Source organism: Bidens hawaiensis, unplaced genomic scaffold (assembly GCF_021521415.1).
Source record: "Bidens hawaiensis isolate Kalapana, Puna unplaced genomic scaffold, B.hawaiensis_p1.1 tig00003587_1, whole genome shotgun sequence".
In the NCBI taxonomy this organism is placed as follows: domain Eukaryota; kingdom Viridiplantae; phylum Streptophyta; class Magnoliopsida; order Asterales; family Asteraceae; genus Bidens; species Bidens hawaiensis.
In genome coordinates, this window is record NW_027491204.1 from 1,227,336 (window position 1) to 1,243,620 (window position 16,285).

Sequence of the window (16,285 nt, forward strand, 5' to 3'; positions counted from 1 at the left end):
AAAAAAAGTATTATGTATTAGAAAAATAATGCCATTATTCACATTAAATAAACAAAAGCTATTATATAACATTTAGTACCAAAAGTTCTACAAGAGTCAAGAATCACATGTTATTCCAAAACTTAAATAACAAATTATTCAAAGTACCAAAAGTTCAAAATTTCTAATACTAAAATGTTCAAAACATGAAAACTAAAAGTTCAAAAAGTAATAAATAGTAAAGGTTCAAATAATCATTGTTCTTGATCCGTCATCAATACCAATAGAGGTGTCGTCAACTTCAAGAAGCGAGGGCCTAGGAACTAGAAGAGCATATCATAATTGTGTATTAATTAAAAAGTATATGCATATTAGGCTTGATAAATGAAGCTTGGGCTTCTGCTCAGTTGTTAAATGAGATCCAATATAGAATCAAGCTTGTTTAAGGGCCTAGGAACGAGAAGCGTATATCATAATTGTATATTAAAAATTTGGGCTTTTAGTGAGCCGGTCTTGAGTGGCTCACGAGTAGTCCTTCTCGATTACACTCTACACCCTGAACTGGTAATGGTATGCTACTTGGTAACCGTAGGCTGGGTGACGGGTCAAAACCGCTAGTTATTGATGCAGGTTAGCTTTCTTAATGATTATTTATCGAATCTAACATTATATCATCTTTGGTATTACAACATAACTATTTTTTTGTTAAAGAAACTGAGTCAAACACAAGTACAAAATTTTTGAAACCACATATTGAATTCCTCTAGGACAGCTTAATGGGAAAGCCTATGGAGAATTAGTAAGTCTGTTAGAAATCAATTTCAGACCACTAGTAATCGTGGCAAAAGACGGTCTGTATTCCGGGTCTTCATCCCACGAGAGTTGAATCAGTTCAATAAGATCTTCAATATTCTCTTCATGCTTTGCTAGTGCTGGCCTTATCTTCCCTTCACCAACTTCTAATGCAATCTACTCAGCATTAAACACAAATGCACACCAACTGTATGTTAAGAGTCTATGTGAATACCAAACTAGTGTGTATTTAGGGTCGTTCAAAAAGCTCACAGCTAGCTCGAAATTGGCTCGTTTGTCAATGAGCCAAGCCGAGCCAAGTTAAGATGGGCTCGTTGGCTCACTTGTTAGCTTCGTTAGCTCGTTTAATTACAACCCAAATCTTTATGTGCGTATATATACAAATTATTTTAAATATATAACTCGAAAATATAAGTTTGGGTCTTTATGTTTGATGTGAGTTTTAGTTGCAATGTGCTAAAGAATACAGTGATTGGTAATTAACCCAAAATTCTAATATATATAAATTATCACGAAAAATGATAACCCAAATTTTAATATACATAAATTATAAATCATATAGTTTGTATATATTATGTAAGTGTTAAAAGTATTATATTTTGTTTTTATGTATGCCAGTATTTGTTAAAAAAAATCAAAATTTTATAACTGAACGAGGTGGCTCGAGCTTTTGACGAGCTGAGCTGGAGCCCAACATTTTGCTCGGTTCAGTCTGTAAACCAACCAAGCCCGAGCTCACCCTGGCTCGACTCTACTCGTTTTCGACCCTATTTGTAGTGTGTTTTAGTTAGTTAACCTTGGAGGGACCATAATCAGTCTCGATGTAGGGGTATTCGCCCGTTAGAAGCTCATTAAGTATGACCGCAAAACTATAAACGTCACATTTTTCATCGTACGGCTCACTCCGGATCACTTCTGGAGCCATGTATACGTAAGTCCCTGTTTCGCCTGTAAGCGCCTTTTCTTCATTTGTTAAAAACCGAGCATGCCCAAAATCTGCAACTCTCACATGACACGCATCATCCAAAAATATGTTACTCGGTTTCAGATCCCGATGAATAATCATTGGTTTGTGTTCATGTAAATACTGCATCCCTTGTGCGATCTCTAACGCCTTGGCTAACCGCTCCTCAAACGGGGGGAGTGGATTGACCCGTTCTTTCCGCCTCTTACCCGGGCCATGCAGCCAGTCTTTTAAAGTCATGTTTAGGAACTCGGTCACGAGCCAACCGTGGTTAGGTGGGTCAAGACACGCACCCATTAGCTGTAGCACGTAGGTGTGACGTTGTCTTGATAATGTTTCGACCTCTTGAGCGAAGAAGCTGACTCCATAATCGTTTAAGTTAAAGAAGTCAGGGAATATGCATTTCACCGCAACGTCTAGACCACGCCATGTTGCTTGGTATATGTCTGCTGTGCTTCCTTGAGCTATTTTCTTGTGGAGTTCAATCTGTATATGATAGGTGATAATAATAATATTAGAAAAGTTAGCTAAAAAGGAAGAGGGTCAAAAAGTTGAACATGTTACACCAGGGGTGGCCGGTCAAACCCGACATGAACTACGTGAGCCCAAACACAACACGCGCATTACAAGTTGACATGTGCACAACCCGTTAAACCCCCCCCCCCCCCCCCCCCCCCCCCCCCTTTACATGTTAATTCTCTAAAACATCAACTATTAAACTTTGATGCTGGTTTCTCTGTTTCTAGCTTTTCAATTTGGCATTGGCTACCTAATTAGATGCATAAAACATATTTAAGAAAAAGTAGAACTAATTACGCAGATGGTCCCTGTGATTTGGTCATATTGCAAATTTAATCCTCAAGTTCCAAAATTACAACTTTAGACCAACTGTTTTTAAATTGCCCATGTATTATTTTATTTTAATTGGCGTTAAAGGTATTTTGGTCATTTCACATGCACTTATGGAAAAGGTTAAGTTCCACTCCTTAGAGATCAATGGTGACTATCTGTGTTATTAATTCTAAAAAATTATAAATATAAGTGGGTTAAACGTGTCAGCCTGGGACCCTCACATCAATAGAACCCTACCATTTAGCTGAATGTGTTTGTGGGTTCGACCTTAAAAATAACCGAACCCATTTAGATTAAACTCAAATTCACAAATTTCATATTAGGTTCGTGTCATGTTAGAAATGTAGGTTAGACACGCCTATATACATACCTCGTGTGGATGAATGTACCACCCTTTACTCTTGGCTTGTTCGACGAGAGCTGAAAGATCCGTATTTTGTGGAACAACCGGTGGCGTTTGAGGATCTGTGGATGCTTGAATGATGACTGACGAGGGACTCGGAGATGATACCGACGCGGATGATGATTCTTGAGGGTTATCCTTTTTGTTAAGAATAAGGTTCAAGAATCCATTGTCTTGTGCTACTTGCAGACAATATTTAAGATAATCTTGTGTTCTTTCCAGCCTCATCTTGTACACAGACTTTAGGTCCTTCTCTTTCTTCACTTCTTTATGCAACTCTTCCACCTTCAATATATGAATCAAAATTAACTCATGACATTAATGGAGTTTGGTATATGAAGCTTGGGCTTGTTTATTGAATGAGCTTGTGTTTAGGCTCGACTTGATTCTAGCTTTTAGTGAACCAATCTCGAGCGGCTCACGAGTGTCTCAGCTAGTTTAACTACCCTGATGTTGTGCACGCTTAAGTTTTGTGATCATTCAAATCAAGAATTCAAATGATCTTGTATGTGTTGTGTGTGAAAATAAGCGAACAAATGCGAAACATTATTTGTACATTGTATATATACATAAAAGGTTGCATTATATAGAATCAGTATTTAGAAGACAAGTTTACTTGTTACTTTAATTGTAATACATAAGATATGGTTGTAACCGTATAACCGTCTATTTTTCTCTCATGTTATCTTAAGTAGAACCTAAAAGTAGTTTAACAACTTAACATATGCTTACAAGATACCTGAAGCTCGAGTTGAGGACTCGAGTGACGAGGTGGTGAGGCTGCAATGGTGGGTTTAGTCATGCAATCACCAAACGCCCTACAAAACTTTTTTCTAGAGCTCCTGGTGGCGTTTTCTTGACGGGTGGAAGACATGTTGGTGGTAACTGGGGTGGTCTTAGGTTGTTGTAGTCGACTCATGATGTCGGTTTTACTTGAAACTAATCGGTTAAGTTGGTCCGGTGGTGGTTTATATGGTCAAGTGAAGGTTTGGACAAAAGTGGTGCTTTCATTAAAGCCAGCAATGGACGGAGATTGTTATGAAGGTGGTTTGTTTTTAGTCTTGAAGCTTTGTGCACAATGTCTATGTGACTAACTTAACTGTTGAGCCGGGTTGTGTTCATTGTTGCTCAAGATTATCACTCAAAATAATAATAATAATAATAATAATAATAATAATAATAATAATAATAATAATAAAAAAAGAGTTGTTTAGCAACGAGTAAAAACATATTTGTGCGTGAGTACATTTATTTGTAGCACTTTTTTTAAAGACGGTATTATATTCACACAAAACTAGCAACTGACTAGTAGCCAAAACAAACGAAAGAGAAGGTTACACGTTTAGTACGTCGAAAGTACACCAAATGGCTCAATCGACTTCAATTTTCTTTGATCTTGAGCCCGCCCACATGAAAGTGCGGAAACTTAGAATCTTTATATCTTCCATAATTTTCCTTGGGCTTGTATTGTCTCTATTATATATCTTATTATTTCTCGCGTTACAAATACACCATAATGTGACCTGAAATATTGCTTGTATTAACTTCCTTTGTGTTTGGTTCCGTTGAGAGTAGGTTTGATAATCTATGACATCACTTTGTCACGCCTTGCCATACCTCATGGCGAACAGTTAACCAAAAAATGTTCAACTGTTTCATCTGAATTTGAGCAGAACATACATGTTACCGTACCTACTGCAATGTTTCGTCTTAGTAGTGTAGTACGTTTAGCAGTTCTCCCAAATTGAGTTTTCCACCCAAACACGTTTACCTTCTTCAAGACCCAATTTATCCATTCATAATGATTGAAATCGCGTGTCATAGATTGATTTGTAAGCAAAAGTCGTGCAGACCTAACAGTTACTAAAAATTTAATAATTTGTATATAAAACTTTTCTTAACTCCAAATGTAATCATGCAAGAGCAGACGGCTCATTTTGGCCCCACTGTGAAGACTCAAAACATCGAAAGAAACAAGTGATGGAGGTAAGAATAAGATGATGATGACTTAACAACCAGTAGATAGTTCGTTCGGAAGTACACTTCTTCCTTTTTGTTTTCTTCACGGGCCTTTAATGTGTGAAACTCCATCATATCTCTAATTCAAGTCCCCTTCTAACGGGTTTTATTAAGTAGAACAATTTTACTATATAGGTGTAACTCAAAATGGCATCCTCATTTTAATCAAGTTTTGTATGAGGGTTGTTATTGTTTTGAGTTTTGACCATGAAGAACGTGGCGCACTGTCACACCCCAACATTACGGCGGAACATGCCGGGGAGCGACATTGATTGAATCATAGCTCATAAGACACTAAGTAAAATACACGTGTCAATATCTAAATTATTCATTCATATATCAATTTTCAAAAGCACAAACATTGTCTTAACAATGACGTTACAAATCAATAATAAATCACTTAAAACAAAAAGAAAATGTTCTTCATTCATCAAGCAACCTAAGGTCTCATCTAACTTCCAATACTCGATTCATCCGATAAAGCTACATGCGCCATGCGTGAAAATATATATTTTGTCAACATAAAGTTGAGCAAGTAAACCACGATTTTGAGTATATATAATAATAAAATGACAATTCCGTGCGATAATTGTAAATCACTACAACTAGTATAACAATAAATAAAAGTTGTCTTTTCACTCGAATCATTTTGAAAACGAGCTAATTCGACGGCGTATGATCATACTAATGAGGATGAGGATACCAACCAACATAAAGTAAACACCTAGTCACATTTGCACATATCAACTAATCGAGCAATTTCAATTAAGCATATAGTGGAATCGTAGTGAAAACAATAATTTAATTGTGAACGCATAACGCCCCCAAAATTGTAAAGCAGTAAAAAGGGGGATGTGAATTTACTTACCTTATTAAGTACGGTAAACGAGGACGAGATGAATAAAGAAGAGGCTAGGATGGAAAACGGTTAAGCTCCTCGAGGTTTACCGACAAATATTCCTAATTATTAATGATAAAGTGAGTTAACTATAAAAGATAAAATAATATGACGGATCTTGGGTCTCGACGAGGTTATTGGTGTGTAATTAGTCTTATTATCAGCATCGTACTGTCGTTGTATTTTATTAACGTTTTAATTAACACTAGTATTTAATCAATATTAATTATTTTAAATAAGATAAATATTATATAAATTAACATGGAGTTTTAAAAGGAGATTTATTATGAACAATTTAAGTTCGGCTTTAAGGAAGATATCATTAATTACTTAATATATTTTGTAAACAATAAGAGAAAACCGGGTTTTAGGATGACGGGAAAACGACTCAAAGTGTCGGTGTATAATATTTAAATGATAATTTGTGTAGGGATTTATTAGATATTAAAAGGAACAAAAACCTTAAATGGAGTTAATAAAAAAAGAAAGAACTAAAAACAAAACAAAACCAAAAACCGGGCTGGGTCAGGTTCGAACCCGAGACCCAACCTGTGTTAACCAGAGGACTAACCAACTGAGCCATCATGGCCAGTTGTTAACTATTACATTGCAGATCCAAAAAAATATAAACACATGTTTAAAAGGACATGAACCCTAGATTATCCAATTGGTTCATGTTCGATCAAACAAGTTTAGGGCTATCGATCTATTACATATCGCGATTCTAACCATACCTCTTAATCGAATAAAATAGCCAGTAAGAATGGTGTAACTGATCCGACAGGTTGCGGCCAAAAGAGGAGAGATTTGAGTGACGGGGTGCTAGTGTTAACTGAATTGGTTATAGGGGAAAGGGTCGCGACGGAGAGGAGGTGGTTTCTGCAATTTTAATTGAGTTATTACGAGGGGATTATATAAGATCACGAGTTAGGGTTTGTTCGGGCTTAATAAGATTAATTGCTCACAATACGGACTAATTAACACGCGTTTACTAAAACTGAGTGTCGGTTACGCGTTTATTCGATGGAATATGCTAATTTCCTAAGATAATCGGTCAAGAACGAGCGGGAAATGATGATTTTGAAGATGTTGGGTGCGCCGGGTCGGGTTTGGGTTGACTGGTCGGACCAGGTGATGGTTTAGGTTATAATATATTATTTTAATATCATAACTTATAGGTTAGGTCCCTGGAGTTTATAGATGGGAACGAGAATGGGTTATAGTTTGAGTTTGGATGGAAATTGTCAAGTTCTTGTAAGTTGAATACTTAAATATTAAATAATAAAATAAAACAAAAAAATACTCAATAAATGTGTCAGTTTTATTAAATGAGTGACCCGAATCCTTAAATGGGTCGGGTTTAATTACAAGAATATGAGAATGAAAACCCGAAATGTTACAACATTCACTACTTTAGGAAACTCCGTCCCGAAATTAGGAATTAAGCCGTAACGAAGAGGTGCGGGTACTTGGACTCCATTTGGTCTTTACGTTCCCAAGTGAACTCGGGACCACGTTTAGATTCCCAACGAACTTTGACAAGCGGAATACGACTACGCTTGGTCTCTTTGTCCATATTATCCACGATTTCAACGGGTTTCTCGATAGCACACATAGATTCATCGACTTGTACTTCATTGAGGGGTATGTGGAGATTCCCTTCGGCTAAGCACTTCTTGAGATTGGAAACATGAAAAGTTGGATGAACATTGGAGAGCTCTTCGGGGAGATTGAGACGATACGCAACTTTACCAACCCTTTCAACGATCTCAAATGGGCCAACAAAACGAGAAGATAATTTGTTCCTTTTGCCAAAACGAACTACCCCTTTCCAAGGAGATACTTTGAGGAGAACTCGATCACCAACATTGAACTCGAGAGGTTTATGACGCTTATCGGCGTAGCTCTTTTGACGGCTACGAGTGGCAAGAAGGTTTTGACGAATAAGAACGATTCGATCGGAAGTTTCTTGAACAAGCTCAGGACCGGTGATTTGCGATTCACCAACCTCGTTCCAACTAATCGGGGAACGACATTTTCGGCCGCAGAGAGCTTTAAAGGGGGCCATGCCAATACTAGTGTGAAAGCTATTATTGTAGGAAAACTCTACAAGTGGTAAGTGAGTATCCCAATTTCCACCAAAATCTAGTACGCAAGAGCGAAGCATATCTTCGAGAGTTTGAATTGTTCTCTGGGATTAACCATCGGTTTGCGGGTGATAAGCGGTGCTTAGATCAATACGAGTACCCAAGGCGGTTTGCAACGATTTCCAAAAATGAGAGGTAAACCGCCCATCACGATCGGAGATAATGGTCAACGGCGTTCCATGGTGGCAAATGATGTTCTTGACATAGAGTCGGGCTAATTCGCTTACGGAGGATTTTTCTCGGAACGGTATGAAATGAGCTGACTTGGTCAAACGATCGACAATCACCCAAATACTATCATTGTGGCTTTGAGTAGCGGGGAGTTTAGTAACAAAGTCCATGGCTATGTCTTCCCATTTCTAAGCGGGGATCGGAGGTTGCTCGAGTAAACCAAATGGCTTTTAATGCTCGGCTTTAACCTTAGAACAAGTGAGGCATTTAGATACATACACCACAATATCTTTCTTCATTCCCGGACACCAAATCATGGTACGAAGATCGGCATACATTTTATCCGCACCAAGATGGATAGAGTATCGTGACTTATGAGCTTCATCGAGGATGAACATGCGAAGACCGTCACGATCGGGAACCCATAAACGGTCCAAATAATAGAGTAAGCCATTACGTTTGGTTTCAAGTTGGAGTTCGGCGCCACACGACATCTCGTCTTGTAAGTTACCCTCGGTGACGGAGACGTGTTGTGTGTCGAAGATGCGGTATTGGAGGTCAGATTGGATAGTGACACAATGGAGCAAGACAGATTTAACATGACTCTTACGACTAAGAGCATCGGCCACGACATTCTCTTTTCTGGGGTGGTAGCGAATTTCGCAATCATAATCTCTTAACAATTCGGCCCATCGTCTTTGTCTCATATTGAGGTCCTTTTGGTCGAAAATGTGTTGTAAACTTTTATGGTCGGTGAAGACCAAACATTTCGTGCCGTAAAAGTAGTGTCTCCAAATTTTCAAGGCAAACATGACCGCACCAAGTTCGAGGTCGTGCGTCGTGTAATTTTTCTCGTGCACCTTGAGTTGACGCGAAGCGTAAGCAATGACCTTGTCTCGTTGCATAAGAACACAACCAAGACCTTGAATAGAAGCGTCACAAAAGACAACAAAATCGTCGTTGCCCTCGGGAAGAGCAAGGATTGGAGCATTGCAAAGCATGTCATTAAGAGTTTGAAACGCTTCCTCTTGATCGGAACCCCATTCGTAAACTTTCCCTTTGTGGGTTAGTGCGGTAAGGGGTGAAGCAATCTTCGAAAAGTTGCGGATTAAACGACGGTAATACCCCCGCTAAACCAAGAAATGAACGAACCTCCGTTGGAGAGGACGGGGTCGCCCAATTTTTAACGGCCTCAATTTTAGTGGGATCAACGTGAATACCCTTGTCGTTAACGATGTGGCCCAAGAATTGAACTTGCTTTAGCCAAAATTCGCATTTGGAGAACTTAGCATAAAGTTGTTCTTTTCGTAACAAGTCGAGAATGGCGCGCAAATGGCCTTTGTGCTCGGTCTCGGAATTAGAGTATATCAAGATATCGTCGATGAAAACAATCACGAACTTGTCGAGATAGGGTTTACAAACGCGATTCATAAGATCCATGAAAACGGCAGGAGCATTAGTCAACTCAAAAGGCATAACTCGGAACTCAAAATGGCCATAACGGGTACGAAAGGCAGTCTTGGGTATGTCATCTTCGTGGACACGGAGTTGGTGATAACCCGAACGGAGATCAATCTTAGAGAAACATGCGGCTCCTTGGAGTTGATCGAAAAGATCATCAATACGCGGAATGGGATAACGATTCTTGATTGTAAGCTTGTTGAGCTCACGATAATCGATACACATACGAAGAGTGCCGTCTTTCTTCTTAACAAACAAGACGGGTGCGCCCCATGGAGACGAACTCAGGCGAATAAAACCCTTTTCCGTGAGTTCTTGGATTTGGTTAGAGAGTTCTTGCATCTCGGAAGGTGCAAGACGGTATGGTTCTTTGGCTACGGGATTTGCTCCGGGTACAAGATCAATGTTGAACTCCACTTGACGAATGGGAGGGAGTCCGAAAACGTCATCAGGAAAGACTTTGGGGAAGTCGCGTACAATCGGGATGTCGGAAAGCATCTTTTCTTCATCGGATTTTGTGGTGACATGGGCTAAAAAGGCGATATATTTCTTGCGTAGGTAACGTTGGGCTTCGAGAAATGACATGAGGTTTAGCTTTGAGAAGGGTCCTTCACCGCGGACGTTTAGAATCACACCTCCATCGATAGGGATTCGAATGAGTTTCTCGAAACATATAATTTTGGCACGGTGGAGAGAGAGCCAATCCATACCAACGATAACATCGAAGCTACCCATTTGCATAGGGATAAGGTCTATAGAGAACTTTTGCCCATTGAGAGTAATCGTGCAATTTCGAATGGCTGAGTCAATAGTGATCGAACTACCATTTGCTATCTCTACCGTGAAGGGCTTAGATAATTTACTACGGGGCACGTCAAGTATATATTCAAAATCAAAGGAAATAAAGCTTCTATCGGATCCCGAATCAAATAATACCGAAGCATGGTGCTTATTAACTAGGAACGTACCGTTCACCACATCATTCGAGTTTCGGGCTTGATGAGCATTGATGGTGAAAGCTTGTCCTTGAGTTCTTTGAGGTACTTGGATTTGAGAAGTTGAAGCTTGAGGGGTTGGAGCTTGATAGGCTTGCATGACCATGGGTTGAGCTTGAAGAGGTGGAGTAGCCATAAGTTGGGGTACTTGGGGTTGATAAGCTTGCACTTGATAGGCTTGGGAGGTGTAGTAAGGTTGTGGTGCAACATAGGCTTGGTGAACTTGGGCGAGTCGAGGACACGCGTTGCGAAGGTGATTTGGGTCACCGCAATTGTAGCAAGCCCTAGCGGGGTTAATGGTTGGAGCACGAGGGATGGCTCGGTTGGGTTGGTTTGATGGTGCGAACCGCGGTGGAGCGGCTTGAACACGGGGTGCTTCTCGACAATATTGGGTAAGGTGGCCAAATAGGTGGCAATTGGTGCATACCCGACATGTGTCTTGGGTCGGGTGGTGGCGTTGGCAAGTGTTGCAAAATGGGTGTGGGCCGGTGTAGGGCTTTTTGCTTGGAGGGGCTTGTTGGGCTTGCGGTTGGGCTAACACATAATTTTGGGAGTTGGGTTTTCTCTTGTTATTGCAGTAGTGGGATGAGTTGTTTTGGTTGTTATTCTTGGAGGACTCGGGCTTATAAGATTCGGGCTTAGACTCTTTAGTGGGCTCAGGTGTGGGCTTATCATTGGGCTTCTTAGAATTCTTCCGTGTCAACGTCCCGGCCTTAACGTGCTTCTCGGTGAGGGTACCGGCTAAGGTGATGGCATCATGGAGGGTTTGAGGGTCACGACTTATAACAGAGTCTTGAATTTGTATAGGCAAACCCGAGATGTACTTGTCGATTGCACGTTCAAGTGGAGTGACCATATGGGGAATGAGAAGGTTTAGTTCATGGAAACGATCGTTGTAGACGGTGTCATTTCCACTTTCTTGTTTCAAGTTCCAAAACTCTTCTTCCAACCTCCAAAGCTCATGTTTCGGGTAGAACTTCTTGAGCATGAGTTTCTTGAGGTCATCCCATGTCAAGGCCATTGCAACCTCAGCGCCAAGCGTGCGCTTCTCACCGTTCCACCAATTGAGGGCATTCTTCTTAAGCATACTCGAGGCGTAAGTGGTTTTCTTATCCTCGGGACATTCACAATGGAGAAATATGCTCTCCATTTCTTCGAACCACTGCAGGAGAACGGTAGCTCTGTCGATACCGAAGTATTCGGGCGGGTTGACACTCTTGAATTGTTTGAGGGGGTAAGCATTTGTGGATGATGAAGAAGCATTCACAGTTTGCAATTGGGAGATGATCGTTGGGAGGGCTTCCACGATGCCCTTAGTAATGCGGGACGACATGTGGCGACCAGAGTTGCCGGTGTGACGGCTACGATTGATGAGGCGAGAAGACATACTGCAGGGGTAAAAGGTGTAAAATTCGTAAGACTCGGGTGAATGTTGTAAGTATAATTAATTGACGAAATATAGTAATCGTGCATTGGGGTTGAGATTGTGTTTGAAAATTTTCATTATTTACGAGACTTGATTATATAACATTTTATCATCTTTAAAAAAATATAAATAATATAACAACATAACTTGAATTAAAATTCATGGGTTCATTTGTCGGTTAGGGCTTCATGAACCACCATGGGTCCTTTCAACAAATGAAAAATATCGAACACCAAATAAACAAAAACAATCAAAAATCGAATCTGAGGGGGTGTTGCAGTAGATGATTGAAGTAGTTCGGGAACCACCCCATTGAACATACTTCATCCACCCGATCAACAAAACACAATACGGAAAAACCGAGTTTAGCCACGAAATCACCTTGAATTCGGTTATAAATTTAAGGATGTGATCGTCACATGACCACGTTGATAAAATGAGGGTGTTATATTCGGGTACGTTTGGTGTGATATGCTTTGGCCTAATAAGTTCCACACCCTTACCGAACACTCCAGGAAGGCAACCAGGTCTCGCGGTTAATTGAGATTTATGCGCATTACACTTCCTTAGGCTCGCAAGCCTTGGTGTCAAGGGTTCGATAAACAAGTGTGTCCCTCTTCCAGTTACTACATATCCGTCCCACGAATCATCCTCAAGGAGAGGTGAGCAAAAAGGTGGGATTTCCTAAGGAATTTCCCGATAAAAAAATCGTCCTAATGTTTTGTAAACAATTTTGAGAGTGAGGCATAGCCTCGGATTAGGTGTGTGCTTTTGTGTACAATTGTATATGATGAACAATATAAATATGCTAAGCTATGTACAAAAATTTAAACAAGTAGGGTGAACTTATAAGAACACGTATAGGACCCTAAGCATGCTACTAGGTCGTTACGTTTAACCACATATCTTATAGCCTTCGGCTCTAATACCAATCTGTCACACCCCAACCTACGGCGGAACATGCCGGGGCGCGACATTTATTTTATCATAGCTCAGAAGACACTAAGTAAAATACACGTGTCAATATCTAAATTATTCATTCATATATCAATTTTCAAAAGCACAAACATTGTCTTAACAATAACGTTACAAATCAATAATAAATAACTTAAAACAAAAAGAAAATGTTCTTCATTCATCAAGCAACCTAAGGTCTCATCTAACTTCCAATACTTGATTCATCCAATAAAGCTATCTGCGCCATGCTTGATTCATCCAAAAAAATATAAACACATGTTTAAAAGGACATGAACCCTAGATTATCCAATTGGTTCATGTTCGATCAAACAAGTTTAGGGCTATCGATCTATGACATATCGCGATTCTAACCATACCTCTTAATCGAATAAAACAGCCAGTAAGATGGTGTAACTGATCCGACAGGTTGCGGCCAAAAGAGGAGAGATTTGAGTGACGGGGTGCTAGTGTTAACTGAATTGGCTATAGGGGAAAGGGTCGCGACGGAGAGGAGGTGGTTTCTGCAATTTTAATTGAGTTATTACGAGGGGATTATATAAGATCACGAGTTAGGGTTTGTTCGGGCTTAATAAGATTAATTGCTCACAATACGGACTAATTAACACGCGTTTACTAAAACTGAGTGTCGGTTACGCGTTTATTCGATGGAATATGCTAATTTCCTAAGATAATCGGTCGAGAACGAGCGGGAAATGATGATTTTGAAGATGTTGGGTGCGCCGGGTCGGGTTTGGGTTGACTGGTCGGACCAGGTGATGGTTTAGGTTATAATATATTATTTTAATATCAGAACTTACAGGTTAGGTCCCTGGAGTTTATAGATGGGAACGAGAATGGGTTATAGTTTGAGTTTGGATGGAAATTGTCAAGTTCTTGTAAGTTGAATACTTAAAATATTAAATAATAAAACTAAGACAAAAAAAACTCAATAAATGTGTCGGTTTTATTAAATGAGTGTCCCGAACCCTTAAATAGGTCGGGTTTAATTACAAGAATATGAGAATGAGAACCCGAAATGTTACACGCACATCGTGGGTGTTAACCGAACTAGATTAAGGCTTGTACCATAACCGGATAGGCGCATACGAACCTGCCCGGTTACTATTGTTGAACTGGACTAAGTTGTTGTGAGCGTATATGTTATACATATACGTCGTATATGTGTATAACATATGTATATGTGTTAGTATATATATTGTTTGTTTGTTTTCATTTGTAATTATTGATTATGAGATAATAAAATTCTCTCCCATTACATTTCTTCTTTTTTATCGTGTTTATCGTTTTTTGAAATTACAGTTATCCTTTTAGTAGAGTAACATTTAAATAAACCACTTTATTCGTTTTTATCATTGATTTATTCATTTTTTTCAACACCGAAACCACTACTAGAATGCATGATTTTTTTTTAGCCTAATTTAAGTGTTTCATGTATAATGAAAGAGTCACGTGTGAGAACACAATCCTAGTCCTCAATCCGAGTTATGAAAGATAGTGTAGCTTTCTAGATATCTATTACCGAATATGTACTTTTGTTGTTTCCAATTTTAAGCATCTTTCTTGTTTCACTCCCAAAATAAATGTACTTAACAAGTATATAACATGATACACACCTTTTTTTAACGGAATAAAGGTACTATTACTTATACCTCAAAATAAAATTAAAAAAAGAATCAAATCAAATAACACACACTTCCATAACTATTTTGTATTCCCACGGACCCTCTTGTTTTCATTGTTTAATCATGTACGAACGCCTTTTAATCTCTCATGGGTCTTGCCGTTGATTTAACAGCAAGTTACACTACCTTGAGCCAAAACGATATTTTTTAACGCCTAGCTACTAAGAATCGATCAAAGGTGGTCAACCACAATCATATGCATATCTAATCGGTCAACCAGTGTTGATTTTGACTTTAAAAAAACCTAATTCGTATTTTTATAACATTAAAGAACGAATATCATTTTTCTCAATTAATGATTATCAATATTTAGAATTATTTAGTATTTTTTAATTAATTATCTTCATATATTTAATAAAATGATTCAATTACAATAGAGAGGTGGGTAAGCGGACAACAAGATGCGCCACCACTCCGTTTTGAATGACAAACTCAATCCTACTGAAAATAAAGTTATAGTTCTTTGGCGTCGATAAGTTACCGTGCACGACCCATTGAACTCTTTTAAGAAATGTCAGCTTACTGGATTTTAATAACTATTGCCCGATAATAATCCTAACTGAGTTTATCCCCATTGACGGTCCCAAATTTTAAAAAAATTACTCTCAGTGGCACTCCATTAAAAAAACTTAACGACGTTAAGTTCAAATTGATTTTTTGGAGTTTTGATTGAAAGGAGGATTACGAGTCGATTGAAATAAAACTTAACTCGCAACAGTGCTCCAATCGGCTTATTTTTTGTATATTGAAAGTTCAAACACCTGAATTGAATCACTAACCAAGTCATTTAGAGTATTATTTAGAGCTAAATTTTACATCAATCGACTTCTATCCTACTTCCGATCAAGAGCCATAAAAAATAGCTTGAAATTCGGAAAAAAGTTAAACACCGTTAAATTTTTTTAACTGAGAACCATTGAGAGTAGATATTTTAAAATTTAGGATCACTAGCAGGGATAAACTCACTTGAGATTATTATTGCGTTACCACTCGTTCATCCTTTGTAACTATCCTTAGTTATATGGTTTTTTTCAACTTTACACAAAGACTTAAAACATATCAAAGAATAAACAGACATATCATTAGAGGTGCACAAAAAAATCTGAATCCAGAACCAGACCCGAAAATAAAACCTGGAGCCGGTTTTCTATACCTGGATGTTTTATACCCGAACCCTTACCCTACCCTACCCGTAGGATACAGATAGGGTATACATTTCAGTACCAAAACTCGTACCCAAACCGGACCCGATTTGTACTCGGTAATACCCGAAAACCGAAACCGGATTTTTCCAATACCCGAAACCGTTTTTCAAAAATAACTGATCTATGCCCGAAATTACCCGAAAATACCCATAAAAAGCGTAACCCCTTAAAAAAAATCCAATAAAAAATACACGGAAAAAAACCCGAAAAACCCCGGAAATAGGGTTATTTTCAAAACCAGAAAATAGGGTATTTAAATACCCGGATTTAGAGTATCCGGTTCTATACCTGG

At 38.8% G+C, this 16,285-nt stretch overlaps 1 protein-coding gene across 2 annotated transcripts; it reads right to left on the bottom strand.

Moving 5' to 3' along the window:
• Positions 1 to 581: 581 nt before the first annotated feature.
• Positions 582 to 4,390, bottom strand: LOC143623891 (serine/threonine-protein kinase STY17-like). 2 transcript variants are annotated; one of them, XM_077094693.1, is made up of 5 exons: positions 3,884 to 4,390; positions 3,751 to 3,850; positions 2,979 to 3,296; positions 1,589 to 2,242; positions 582 to 948 (listed from the first exon to the last, which is right to left on the bottom strand). In XM_077094693.1, exons 1-5 carry the CDS (start codon positions 3,928 to 3,930, stop codon positions 766 to 768), a joined length of 1,302 nt encoding a protein of 433 aa, XP_076950808.1. In that variant the 5' UTR covers positions 3,931 to 4,390; the 3' UTR covers positions 582 to 765. The 2 variants fall into 2 exon arrangements, with proteins under 2 accessions (XP_076950808.1, XP_076950807.1); XM_077094692.1 differs by having other exon boundaries at positions 3,751 to 4,390.
• Positions 4,391 to 16,285: the final 11,895 nt, after the last annotated feature.